The sequence below is a fragment of the Drosophila novamexicana genome, unplaced genomic scaffold (genome assembly GCF_003285875.2).
Source record: "Drosophila novamexicana strain 15010-1031.04,08,12 unplaced genomic scaffold, DnovRS2.1 tig00000870-arrow-arrow-pilon, whole genome shotgun sequence".
Lineage (NCBI taxonomy): Eukaryota > Metazoa > Arthropoda > Insecta > Diptera > Drosophilidae > Drosophila > Drosophila novamexicana.
Genome location: NW_020824830.1, coordinates 228,413 through 240,911, shown reverse-complemented (window position 1 = coordinate 240,911; position 12,499 = coordinate 228,413). Strand labels below are relative to the sequence as shown.

Sequence of the window (12,499 nt, the reverse complement as noted above, 5' to 3'; positions counted from 1 at the left end):
TTTCAAGCTAATTACAACAGCGAATTTCTTGAAGCCAGATTTAGCTGCTTTAAAGATTTGATAGCTTATAAAATGTAATAAATAAAAAAAAAGCCAATTCTTGGTAGTATATTTGGTTGTTTAAAATTCAAATTAATATTTTTTGGTTGCATTAAATTAATAAATTTAAAAACTTATTTGATATAATTGAGGTTACAAAATTAAAGCTAAATAAAAGAAATAAATTTAAAGAAATTGTAATATTCCCTCTGAGAATTGAAGCGAATACAATAAAAGTTTAGTTAGATTCATCAATTGGCATGAGATTTGCCTGAATCAATCAGTTTATATTGAATAGAAAATATAAAGAAAATAATATATAAGCGGATGCACTCAAGAGCAAAAGCTTGTCTTTTTCATATAGTTGATTATTTTTCTTCAATGTTAAATCAATTTTTCATAGAATTTAAAGTAGATATAAATATAGATTAGATGAAAGGGCGTCATGCGTTTCTCAACCTAGAGCTGAGCTTGAACTTATTTAAATATATAAACATGGAATTAGTTAAGGAATTCGTCAGATATTTTTCACATTGTCAATGAGTAATACAAAATGGCAATTGTTAATAAAAGACAAACAAATTGCGTCACGCGTCAATCGCGCGGCATTATCGGCTACTTAAATCTATGTCGGACTATAAGGCCTGGTACCGTTATTAGATGCGCGTAATTGCCGTTTTACAGCCGTCGGAGGGGTTGACAAAAAACAACGAAAAAATTTCAATAACAAGAAAAATAATCATTTGTTTCTTCATAAGAGCGGGAAACATTTTGATTGGCAAGCAAACACGTGTTCGCAGCTCAACGCCCGCCGTAATCGTGAGTGCCGGCGTCTGTCCGGGCCAAAAACAAATTAAGTCACCCTTTTATTACGGCATTTAATTTGAGCGTAATATTGTCAACGTTCTTGATAAATGGTCGCAGCAAATCCAACTCAACGCAACTATGACTGCATTTGTTTGATCCGTAATTTCGGCCACTTGACGATGCGGCTGAGTGAGGGCTGAGCTCCGGCTTCAGTCCAAATCCTAAACGGCGGGGTGGTTTATTTGTGCTACAAGTTTTGACAATGCCAAATGCGATTAGGCCGTGCAGGAAGCCGCGCGGAGTTGTCAGCAGGTGCAGTCTCCGGGCGCAGCTAATTGAGCGTGATGAGCAGCCGGAACGAACGGACAATGGATATCGTTGAGAGCTGATTTATGAAACTGAAAGTCAAATATAATTTCGTAAAAGACTTCAACTTCCAACTCGATCAGAGACTATAAATAGTGTAGCGAGATGAACTACAAAAATCGATAAAACAACAAGGTTGAGGTTGGTATGAGATACCCTGACTAGGGGATACCCTAGTAAATTTTCAAAAAAATAGTTTTCGTAAGGTTTGAACTCGCAACAAACTGCACAGCTTGCCGCTGTCTCTATTGAACATCCACACCAATAATTGTATCTTAGTGAGATGCTTCCTTCTGCCTGTTACATACTTTTTCACAAAAACCATTATACCCTTTTTACACATTTTCAATGGGTATGCAACTTTCGCTCTTACAACCTTTGAACCGCATTTTCCAGCTTAAATAAAACCAGCACAACATTATTGAAAATGGATTTAAGGCCGAGCTGTTGGTAAACAAGAATGTTAACTTTTTCCCCCCATTTTCCGCACTTGCAGGTGGAATTCCCCGACATTGTACTCAATAAGCTTACTATAGTAAGAATTTCAGTTTCTTTGTTTACCAATTATTTAACAATGACATTGCATTTTGTTTTAAATAATTAACTAAATTGTTTTAAGAATTCCTAAAATGCACTTCTTAGTTTTTGTGCTTTCTTAAAAACCAACCTTTACATAAACTATAAAATTTTGATATCTTCATGTTTTTTTTTGTGAAAATGTAGGCATAAGGAAGCATCTCCGACTGTATTAACTATATATATTCTTGATCAGCATCAATAACCGAGTCGACCTAACCATGTCCGTCTGCCCGTCCGTTCTTCCGTCTGTCGCGTCGATCTCAGAACCTATAAAACCCAATGATAAAAAAGTCAGAAACTCCCGTCAAGAGCCTCTTACTTGCTTAAAAATAATGAATTGAAATTGCAAAAAGAAAAGACAATTTTATGCGAAAGTAATTGATGATTGATTATTTTGATCTCAATTATTCAGAGATTACCAAAACAAAAGTTGTTACAACAAAAATGGTAAATTATAGCATATTCTAGATTATCGTGCGGATAAAATTATTAATATATTTAAAAAAGAAAAGCATTCGTGTTAGCAGAGTTTAATGCTTAAAGAATATAAAACTTTTGTTCAACATGATTCTCATATTTTTCTATATGAAATAAATAAAAAAGGAAAAAAATTTATATATAAAAAAATAGAATATAGAGTTGAATATTTAAAGAACGAAACACGTTTTTTTAATACTTAACTCTCTAGAAGTATCTAAATATATCTTACATCTTAGCATATTTTGAATTAATCAAAATTTGCTTAAATTCAGCCTAGCTGTAACTATTCCATTAATCCATAAATGTTTATTCAAGCTATTTGCCTTAGTCAATAAAATCAGCGCAGGAAAGCGTGCACTTAAAATTTCAAGAGCTCCATCTTCCGCCTGGTAATTGTCCGCTAATATGTTTGTCTAACTAATTAGACTGAGAACAGAAATGCCGAAATCCGGCAAGAGCAACTGCAGCGCACAAATGGATGCCAGCGCCATAAATTCCGCAATTACACCCGAAACCCATCCAACCCCACTCTTCAGGACGAGGACGAGGGCGAGGACAAGGATGTAAGTATGTTGTTAACAACGAAAGGGGTTGCTGGCGTTTGTTATCTGGTCTACGCCGGAATTTATGGGCAACTTTTGTGACATGAACATGTTAATTGCCCCGCCCGGTTGCCAGGCTTAGAGTACTTTTTACAAAGTTCTTAATAATTGACGCTCGTTTTGTTTCGTTTGCGTTTTAATTAAAAGTCGCAATGCGTTGCAGGCAGGATGAGAGGCACGTTACGGCTATGACCATTGGTCAGTGCAGTGCAAACTTTACCGCATAGGTACGCAAACTGGCAACGCACAGGACAACAAGATTTTAAGCTGTCTAAATTGGATGGAATGCTTACGCTTTGCCCGGTGACTTGGCAACTACTGTTCGGGCGTGCATCACAAATACGGCGGGATTTGGCAAAAAGGGTACGGACTTTGTTCATTAGTCAAGTTGTTATCAATGCGGTTACAGCTGGACTTAAGCTCGTTGCAAATGCAACAAACCTAATGACAATATATGCTATAAATGGGCTTACATAACATTTCCATAATTAAACTTAACTTAAAATTAAATAAAAATAATAACGAATGCCAGACTTTCAGAGTCCGCAAGTAACATTTAAAAGTAAATAAGTAACATATTCAACTTAAACTGAAATGAAGTGTGTTAATAAATCAACTCGCAGTTTATGCTTAAAATTAGTCCTCATTATCCTCAGCCCGTGAACTCTTCACTAGGCTCCCGCCGTAGTAGGCTGTTATTGCCACCAGACGCGTGTCCAGATAATTGTGCTCCACCTCGCACTGCTCACCTAGGTGCGAGAGTGCAATCACCTGTTGTATGTTCGAGTTGCGTGGCAAAAAGAAGCCAATATTCTCAGTTAGACGACGCGCGTGCTGCATCAACTGGCTGGCGCCCAGCGGCAGCAGATGCTGTTCAATGTCGAATGTGGCTTGTTTTAGATAATCGGGCCCACCCCAGGGCGGGCTGAGGAACACAACGTCGGGTCGCAGCCGTGTGCTGTTGGCAAACTGCAAAAAGTCCGCGTGCACAAACTCAATCTTGTGCGCCACGCCGTATATGAAAGCATTCTGCTTTGCCATGGCTAATTTGTTTGCATCAATGTCGATGGCAATCACGCGGCTGCAGGTGTTGGCGAATTGTATGGCATTGCCGCCGCAGCCGCAAAAGGCGTCCACAACCACATCGCCGGCCAGACGCCGCGCCGTCTGCTTGGCAATCTTCTCCGGGGTGACGGAGAACCAGCTCTCCCGATCCAACAGTATGCCCTGATCGAAGCGAGAAAAGAGCGAAAAGCGCCTGAACCAGTATTTACGCAACAAAATGTCATCCCGCATAAACTCTGGGATATTCGAGTTCTTCTGTGGCTTCTTCTTTTTCTTTTTCTTAATTACGCGCGATTGTACGCCATGCAGCAGCTCGTCCTTAACCTCGTCCTTAGGCATGATTACCAAATTTGGATCGGTATCACTCTCGGATTCGCTGGCAGGCCGCTGTCTTGGCTTGCGTCGCTTTCTGACAACTCGCACACCAAAAGACGTGGGCAGGCCGAGCAGCCGCAGCTGCTGCTCCTCGTCCAGTAACTCGGGTTCGTCGTTGGCGGTAAGATATTGCTCCTCCTCGCCGCCGCTTTCAGCACTTACTGCACTGTCCTCGCTTTGCTGAATATCTAAATGCGACAAATTATCACTTAACTCGTCAAACGTTTGCTCAACGCCTTGCAATCCATTGGACAGGTCCCTTTGGTAGTTCTCGCAGACACAGCTGAATATGTGCCAGAAGTGAGCGCTTTGATCGCAGGCGTGCCGCTCCCACAGCTCTTGCCAAGCTGTGCGCTCCTCGGGCGTGGCTAACTCAATTTCCAGCTTGTATTCCGGGTGCTGTTCATGCCACTTCTGCTCGAGAAAGTCGTGCCCTTCACGTTGCCAGAAATCCAGCCAGGCTGCTTGTTGAACCTGCTCCTTCCACTGCGGATCTAAGCTGCAGCAGCTATCACAGCTTGCGCCTCGCTCAAAGCGCTGCGAGAATGTATAAAACTGAGGATTGCTGCGGGATGTGCTCAAATAATGCGAGTTCATCTCATTGGCCCCTACTGATATTGTCCTTGCACAGCAGTCGAATCTCTAGCCGGCGTTGAATGAGCTCCTCGGCCTGGTCAATGCGGTTCGTGTGCCACACGCTGAGCGCAGGCCTGTGAGTCTGCTGGACCTTTTCCAAAAGGGCAGACCTCAGCTTCTCGTTATCGCCCAGTTGCAGCAATTGCTCGTGCAAGCCCCGTGTGGTCAACGTAGGACTGTTCGGCTTCTGTACGTTGCATAGCACAACCTCGCCGCGCACAATGCAGTAGCCACCATGCGCCAGGCTTTCCACGCCTGGGCTGTCGTACGTGAAGTTCAGGAGGAGCAGGGAAACCGCTCCAGTGGGCAGCCTGTAGTCACTACAAGGAAAGAGCTGCTGGTTAAGTCTGGAAACAGAAGTTAGCGCTGCTAGTTACCTGGGCAGGTGAGGCACGGTCACGCTTTCTAGCTTAAAGTAATCAGGAATTGCGCACAAGCGTCCAATTACGGCGCACTTTCCGTAGTGAATCTGCCGGTAATCGGGCTCCAGCACCAACTCCTCGACTAGGAGATGTTTAAAGAAATCACAGTATTTGGGAAAATGCTCAGCTGGATCGTTGATAGATTCGGTAATATCAACGTCACTCATAACTCGCCCAACAATAATAATAATATAACAATATGCGACTAAAAACAGAAATATGCGCCGCCAATTGCAGCCAGTGTTGTAATATAGATGTAAATTACCACGAGTATTTTACAGCTGCAGTCACTAAATCGAATATTTAACAGTGCCAGTGTTGCAGGTCGCTCAAATACTAAAATACGTCGTTTACGAGCACAAGCGTCATTTTCGCCATCCCTGGTTCATTAAAAAAGCGGCATTGCGAGAAAACAAATCCAATCTGTTGAGAAATTGTTTAGTATATTAAAGCACAACACAAAAAGCAAAGTAAGCCAGCATGTCGTTCATGAACCCAGTCGATATGGTGGATGAAGATGCCGCGGACTTGCAGTTTCCCAAAGGTAACAATAATAACAACAACAAATTCTTCAATTGCCACAAATGCAACTTACAAGTGAAGCGAAAAAGAGTTTTACGGGAGCCCCACATGGCACCGCATGTTTACCATAACACATTCAATTACCTCTTTGCAGCAAAGCCTAGCACACAACAGGTTCAGCGCTCCACAGCAAAATTTGCCCGCGCACGCACTGATCAAAAAACAAAGCGTACAACAGTCTTTTTTAATGCCCAGGCATTCCACAAGAGATTAGAGGAAATAGCTTCCAGCGTGGACAATAGTGCTCCCACGACAAGGCACCCATGCGGGCCCACTTGTGCGACTTGCCGTTGTAGCCTTATAGAACCGTACATCAAGTGCTCCGAGTGCCTTGATGTCTTGGTCTGCTTGCAGTGCTTTGCACGAGGTCGCCAAATTGGCGCCCATCGCAACTGCCATGCCTATATTATAGTACGGGATGATATTCAGGTGTTTTCCACCGAGCCCGGCTGGTCGGCACGGGATGAACGCACACTGTTGCACGCTCTGCGCACGCACGGCTACGGCAACTGGGATGCTATCGCGGATGCCCTTGAGCGGCGGCATAAGCCCGAGGAGATACGGAGGCACTATCACGATTGTTACTTTGGTGGCATCTTTGAACGGCTGTTGGGTTTGCAGCATACCCAAAACTGTTACCTGCCTGAGCGTATGCCATATGTGTTCAAAATGAGATCCCTCGAGCCGCCCCGCCACGATGACATTGCTTCTATGCAGTTTAAGCTGAATGCAGGCTATCGCTGTGCCCGTGGCGACTTTGACACGCCCTACGATGCTTCTGCGGAGGGTCTGCTGTCCATAATGGTGGATCAGCAACGTGTTGGCGCTGATGATGAGCCTGAAAATGAATCACCCGACAAGGAACTTGTCGACGAGCTGCAGTGCGCACTTGTCCGTGCCTATAACAATCGCCTGAGGTGCCTTTGACCCTGTCCAACATTTACAATCGACTTTATTCAACTGTCAATCTATTTGTAGAGAACGCCAGCGACGCTACAAAGTTATGCGCGATCATGGCCTCATCATGCCCAATCGCACGGTCAGCTGGATATCCAAGTATGTGAGTGCGTTCCGCAGCGATGCCAGCTGCATGCGCTTCCTCGCCCTAATGCAAGTTTGCGAGCCCACCGAGTTTGACCTGCTGGTGGAGTCGTTGAGCTACTTTCGCCAACTACAGAATCGTCTCCATTGGCTCCATGACATACGCCAGCATGGTGTACGCACACTCTACGGCGGCGGACTTTATACGCGCCTCTACAAGCAGCGCCAGCAGGCACAGCGAGATTATGCGCGACAACGGCAAAACGATGTCAACGACTGGCAACAATTGGTGCATCATTACGAAAACAATCAAAATGCGGGCCAGCTGCCACAGGGCAGCAGCTCCAGGGTATATATGTTGTATCCGCGGCGCAAGGCGAGTCCCATGGAAATTTCGGGTAAGCAAAAACAAGGGAACAAAGCATAGAAAATGAATATATCACTATACATACCTGAATGTCCTCCATATGATGGACATTGAATTATGGGAACGGGATCTTGTCTGCGATAATCTGCATATATTTATCATAATCCTAACAGGCAGGCTTTAGGTCTATTATTCTAGAAATTAGCATTAACAGCAACAATTTTTCTTGCAGATCTGCCCGGTTACTCCAAGCTGGATCCTGGAGAACGTAATCTTTGTAGCGTGGCACGTCTGATACCGCAGGCCTATTTGGAGTATAAAAATCAACTGATTGCCGAGCAGGCCAAGCTGGGTCATCTGCGGCTAGGCGATGCACGGCGGCTGATTAAGATCGATGTGAACAAAACGCGACAGATTTATGATTTCTTGGTGGAAAATGGCCACATACGACCGCATTCTTTTGGCTAGGAGTTTTCCTAGCATTACTTTTCGTTTCACTTGTAAATTGCAAAAGCAAATTAAATATTTTGTATATCATGTATGCTCATGAGCTCCATCTGGTTGTTTTGCAGAGTTCGAAAATGCCGAAACGCTGCTCATATCGGAGGTGCACATGCTGCTCGATCATCGCAAGCGCCAAAACGAATCCGCCGACGAGGAACAGGAGTTCTCAGAGGTCTTTATGAAAACCTACGCATACACAGACAGTTTCCGCAAGTTCAAGAACAAAGAGACCATTATGTCCGTGCGCAGGTAAACACCAAACACCTGTCTTAAAAGGAAGCATCTGTTCTAATATTTTATTTTATTAACTCCCAGTTTGCTTATGCAAAAGAAACTGCACAAGTTCGAGCTGGCCGCGCTGGGCAATCTGTGCCCGGAGGCGCCGGAGGAGGCCAAGGCATTGATACCCTCACTGGAAGGTCGCTTTGAGGATGAGGAGCTGCGCCAAATACTTGACGATATCGGCACCAAACGCAGCTTGCAATACTAATTTCGCTAAGTTTTGTAGAAAAAGAATTATTTAAAATATATAAAAACTTAGTTTTAGGTATAATACGATAATGTTACCTATGGCTTATGTATTGTAACTAATATCTGCTCCGGGCAGACTTTCCGCGACCTACGAGTTTTAACTGCTCCAAGGGACACATGTTCCCTAGTAGCTATTTAATTTTTTTATATATAAATTTGAATAGCCCAGTTGTCTAGCAAATGAAGGAGGTCCTATAGCCGAAGGATCTGGGCAACATGAATAAGTTATAGCATCCGTTAATGGTCATGAGATCAACATGGAGAGTTTGGTTCTTTTGGACTCAGCACACAGTTTCCGATTATTTTGGTCTATCGAACTAGTTGAAAGTTCCGACTCGGAACTTTTGCAATGCGCAAGCCGAGATAAAATGTATTTATTTCCGTTTGTTATTTACTAAAAACATAACTAAATGCATTTTTAACAACATAAAAGTAAATAAATGAACGCAAAAGATAGAAAATAGTTAGTTATTTGTTAGCGCATTATTCATTTGAATCAGCCGAAACTCAGTTCAATTGAGCTTGTTCCGTAATGAACAACAACAGAAATGAATGTAAACACGATTAGCTGAAGCAAGTGCCGCTGTACAACAAAGTGGACGCAAAGTACGCAACATGAACAAAGATAACTCCAGCATGCAAATGGATCCGGAACTGGCGTTACGGCTGCTCGCAGACGGCGCCGTTTTGGCCATAGCTGGCGTTCCGGTGGGCACAGAGTTCGGCATTGACTTGTGCGCCTATACGATAGGGCCGGATTTTCGCGGCGTCAAGATGATACCACCTGGCGTGCATTATGTGTGGTGCGCTTCGCGCGGCCCCTATGGCGATACGGCGCCACGTGTTGGCTTCGTGCATTTCTTCCAGCCCAACGAGATACTCGTGCGCGAATGGGACAATGAGCTGGAGGAGCTGCGTCCACGCCAGACAGCGGATCCGGAGCTGGAGCGTGAGCGCATACGCAAGAATCTGGCGCAACTGGAGCGCGTGCTGGCGCCCTACGATTATCGCTACGTGTGCCAGTGGAAGGATCTGACGGGCAGCGTTACCGAACCGTGTGTAAAACGCTGCCAGCCGGAGCTGGGCACAATCCGTACCAACATTGAGCTGCAATCCTGCACGGATGCGGACAGGCCACGCGGCGGCGCCGACAGCATCAGCAGACGCAACACAGCTGCCAAACTGCTGTTGGACGAAAGCGATATGCTGCCTCATCTGAAGCCCGTGGAGGGCACAGCGCCGCGTTTCTGTGTGGTGCCTGCGCGTGTGCCACAGGATGCACTGCCGGCGGATGTGTCACGTCATGCCATGGACTGCATAGCAGCTGTGGATAGGCTATTCGAGAGCTTTGGCAACAAGCCGGATGCGCTCATTGAGGAACTGCAACTGGCATTTGTCTTCTTTTTGGTTGGCTATTCGGTGGAGTCCTTGGATCACTGGCGCAAGCTGCTCGCCCTGCTGGCCCACTCGGAGACAGCCGTGGGCAAGCACAAGCTGGCCTTTATGAAGTACAGTGAAGTGCTGGCCCACCAGCTGCCCCATCTGCCCGAGGAGCTGATGGCGCCCACCACGCACAACACAGTCTACAAGGATGTGCGCGAGCTCTTGGTAAATCTCTACGCTGGCGGTCTCATGGTGAATGCGGAGCGTCTGATGAAGCGACTGGCCAAGGAGCTGGGCTGGCACTTCGAAGGGCTACTCGACGAGGATCCCGAGGAGCAGCCGGTGATCATAGAGCTGGCACAGTAAGGCCAAGTAAGCAAAGCTTATCATATCATTTTCTGCTAGGTTCTTTATTGATGTCTATTTCGGTTCGCAGGGAAATGGCCTCAGCGCAGCGAATGCTGGGTGCGCAGATAGTTCCACAGATCCCTGGCGGTGCGTATGCTGACCATAAACTGGCACAGCTTCGTTTCAATCAGACAGAGTATCAGGAACTTGGCACGCTTATCCTTCAGCAGGGACTGCAAAGTGCAAACCTTAATGTGGACACCAAATGCATCGGGCTAAATTTGTACCTCTTCGTTATTCTCGGGTCCATTCTCGACGACGCTCCACAGATCCTCGGACTCCAGATAGGCGCGCACTGTCATCGACCACGCTTTGTAATTGTCCAGACCTTTGAGCTTCTCAATTTGCAATTGCAGCGACATTCTGTCCAAGTTGTCGTCGTCTCCTCCAGCCCAGCGACTTTTTGCAAATAAATCGTTACGCCTTTCGGCTTGTCCACTTTCAACTGCTGTCTGCCAATTTACCTAGATTTTTAAATATAGATATGTAAGCATTTGTATGCCCACCTCTTTTGTCATCTATATGTGCCTGGCAAGGTCGGCTCGGCTCGGCTGTGCATAACCCAAACAATGGCCCCTAGACCTAGTTCTGCTGCTGCTGCTTCTGCTCGAATCAATGCCGCCTGGCTTTGGCATTGAGCTGAAGTGGACACGGACACTTCGAGCTGTGGTGTCTCCGACAAGTGTCCAATATTGATCCACGTTTCCAAATTGTGCCCTTATGTACAGCGGGTATTTTAGTTTTGTCACGCAATTTGTTGCCACTCAATTTAAATGGGTCTATTAATTTTCTGCAAAGCTATTAAAAAGAAGGAAGAAAAGAAGGATCGTCTGGATCCAATCGATCTGGGAAATGTATAAAATTTAGATTTAAAATTTGAAATATATATTCCCCTATATTTTTTCGCTATCTCGTTGCAATTTCGAAATATCAATAGAAATCGAATTATTTTTTTTAGTTAACCTCAAAAACGTTAAATCAATTTTTGTATTTAGGGTCTATAAGAGTCTAAACTAGAACATTTTGGTCTTTGGTTGCCTCCACTCCTGTCCCAATAAATTGAAAGAGCTCAATTTATGCCTTTTAAGTTTTATGAAGAGCTGACTTTGATTTCCCAATAGTTTGTGCCAGGAGTAATATATCTATAAGTATCTGCACAATCATTCTAGAATAAGATTTGAAGAATTCAAAGCGTTGACTAAAGGGTTACAGGGAATTTTGTAGTCGAGCACACTCGACTACAGCGTACTAACTTTTTGCTTTTCTTAGAAACATTTTACCAAACTCGGAAATATTAATGGAGCAGGAAGTAAGCACTCGAAATCATTTGATTGAGATTGATTTCCCAACTTAAGAATACCCTAGAAAGCTTGAACGTAGATTCCCAAATTGCAAACATTGCACTTTTTACTACTCAGTGCAATGATTCAGATTTCCAGTAAATGCGGGTCTTTATTTGAACTGCATGCTGGTGTATAAGCCGTTAGACTTCTACGAGTATAAGTATAAAAGTATAAGAGATTAAGTAGAATTCGAAGAGCAGTCGTTTTAAGGTACCTCAAATAGAATGCAGTTATATTCCAGCCTTCCAGCCAAACGCATGTAAAAGCTCCTTAAATAGAATGTATGACTTTTATGAATTCTTATCAGATTTATGTGTTTCTTTTGAATATCGTATTTTTTTTATATTAGTAATGCCCACATTTACTATAAATTATTTGTAATCCCAGTATTTCTACGCTTCTACAATACTAAGAAACTTTCAATAATTTATGCTCAATTTCTTTTTTTTTTAATATTTTTATTTGAAATGAATACGAATGTCAGTTTAGCTGTTGATTTTGTTGTTGTTGCCTTTAAGAACCGTGTTTTTCGTTAATAATTATGTATTTGCTGCTGCCAAATGCTTCGTGAACTTTCTGCTCGGCTTTTCACATCTGCCTTTGCACAAATATAAATACATACATACATGCGTACGTGTGTGTGTACATACATATACAATTTCGGCTCAGAGGCTTCTCATTGGCGGAAAATACAAGCGGAAAGTCTTCGAAAAGCATCGTGTTCGAAAAAAAAGGCTGTTCCAATTGGTTAATCAATTTGTTCGCCTGGTACGCAGCAACAAAGGGGGGGGAACACATAAACTTTTAAATGTTTTTGGGGTTTTTTCATATTTAGCTAAATAAAATTGTTGACGGTTAAATGCAAATATTTTGTCGCCGTTTGGTTTTTGGGGTTGGTTTTCACTTGGAAAAATTCGGAAATCTCTACAAATTACATAAGTGGTAGGCATAGAAAATATACAAGTACAT

The 12,499-nt window shown here is 43.7% G+C and overlaps 5 protein-coding genes across 7 annotated transcripts; 2 read left to right on the top strand and 3 right to left on the bottom strand.

Annotated features, from left to right (window-relative positions):
- Nucleotides 1-3,463: 3,463 nt before the first annotated feature.
- LOC115764686 (trimethylguanosine synthase) lies at nucleotides 3,464-4,924 on the bottom strand. Its single transcript, XM_030707875.1, has one exon. The coding sequence runs from the start codon at nucleotides 4,908-4,910 to the stop codon at nucleotides 3,510-3,512; it is 1,401 nt and encodes a 466-aa protein (XP_030563735.1). The 5' UTR covers nucleotides 4,911-4,924; the 3' UTR covers nucleotides 3,464-3,509.
- LOC115764687 lies at nucleotides 4,904-5,652 on the bottom strand. Its single transcript, XM_030707876.1, has 2 exons — nucleotides 5,327-5,652; nucleotides 4,904-5,269 (listed from the first exon to the last, which is right to left on the bottom strand). Exons 1-2 carry the CDS (start codon nucleotides 5,536-5,538, stop codon nucleotides 4,912-4,914), a joined length of 570 nt encoding a protein of 189 aa, XP_030563736.1. The 5' UTR covers nucleotides 5,539-5,652; the 3' UTR covers nucleotides 4,904-4,911.
- A 109-nt stretch (nucleotides 5,653-5,761) lies between these two features.
- On the top strand, nucleotides 5,762-8,394 carry LOC115764688 (DNA-directed RNA polymerase II subunit Rpb4). Of its 2 annotated transcripts, none has more exons than XM_030707877.1 (3): nucleotides 5,762-5,915; nucleotides 7,934-8,114; nucleotides 8,181-8,390. In XM_030707877.1, the coding sequence occupies exons 1-3, from the start codon at nucleotides 5,852-5,854 to the stop codon at nucleotides 8,353-8,355; spliced, it is 420 nt and encodes a 139-aa protein (XP_030563737.1). In that variant the 5' UTR covers nucleotides 5,762-5,851; the 3' UTR covers nucleotides 8,356-8,390. The 2 variants fall into 2 exon arrangements, with proteins under 2 accessions (XP_030563737.1, XP_030563738.1); XM_030707878.1 differs by lacking the exon at nucleotides 5,762-5,915 and adding an exon at nucleotides 7,791-7,861 and having other exon boundaries at nucleotides 8,181-8,394.
- Nucleotides 8,395-8,948: 554 nt separating this feature from the next.
- LOC115764769 (protein AAR2 homolog) lies at nucleotides 8,949-10,297 on the top strand. Its single transcript, XM_030708007.1, has 2 exons — nucleotides 8,949-10,151; nucleotides 10,216-10,297. Exon 1 carries the CDS (start codon nucleotides 9,012-9,014, stop codon nucleotides 10,143-10,145), a length of 1,134 nt encoding a protein of 377 aa, XP_030563867.1. The 5' UTR covers nucleotides 8,949-9,011; the 3' UTR covers nucleotides 10,146-10,151; nucleotides 10,216-10,297.
- LOC115764770 lies at nucleotides 10,216-10,883 on the bottom strand. Of its 2 annotated transcripts, none has more exons than XM_030708008.1 (3): nucleotides 10,694-10,883; nucleotides 10,415-10,651; nucleotides 10,216-10,360 (listed from the first exon to the last, which is right to left on the bottom strand). In XM_030708008.1, the coding sequence occupies exons 1-3, from the start codon at nucleotides 10,703-10,705 to the stop codon at nucleotides 10,226-10,228; spliced, it is 384 nt and encodes a 127-aa protein (XP_030563868.1). In that variant the 5' UTR covers nucleotides 10,706-10,883; the 3' UTR covers nucleotides 10,216-10,225. The 2 variants fall into 2 exon arrangements, with proteins under 2 accessions (XP_030563868.1, XP_030563869.1); XM_030708009.1 differs by having other exon boundaries at nucleotides 10,415-10,639.
- Between the last annotated feature and the right edge of the window lie 1,616 nt (nucleotides 10,884-12,499).

Bases quoted from the DNA above. Each gene is read 5' to 3' on its own strand.
- LOC115764686 (XM_030707875.1), bottom strand. From the start codon at position 4,910: ATGAACTCGCATTATTTGAGCACATCCCGCAGCAATCCTCAGTTTTAT.
- LOC115764687 (XM_030707876.1), bottom strand. From the start codon at position 5,538: ATGAGTGACGTTGATATTACCGAATCTATCAACGATCCAGCTGAGCAT. The intron at 5,270-5,326 runs GTAACTAGCAGC...CTTTCCTTGTAG, and splicing joins ACCGTGCCTCACCTGCCCAG to TGACTACAGGCTGCCCACTG.
- LOC115764688 (XM_030707877.1), top strand. From the start codon at position 5,852: ATGTCGTTCATGAACCCAGTCGATATGGTGGATGAAGATGCCGCGGAC. The intron at 5,916-7,933 runs GTAACAATAATA...GTTGTTTTGCAG, and splicing joins GGACTTGCAGTTTCCCAAAG to AGTTCGAAAATGCCGAAACG. The intron at 8,115-8,180 runs GTAAACACCAAA...ATTAACTCCCAG, and splicing joins ACCATTATGTCCGTGCGCAG to TTTGCTTATGCAAAAGAAAC.
- LOC115764769 (XM_030708007.1), top strand. From the start codon at position 9,012: ATGAACAAAGATAACTCCAGCATGCAAATGGATCCGGAACTGGCGTTA.
- LOC115764770 (XM_030708008.1), bottom strand. The intron at 10,361-10,414 runs GTACAAATTTAG...TGCACTTTGCAG, and splicing joins GACCCGAGAATAACGAAGAG to TCCCTGCTGAAGGATAAGCG.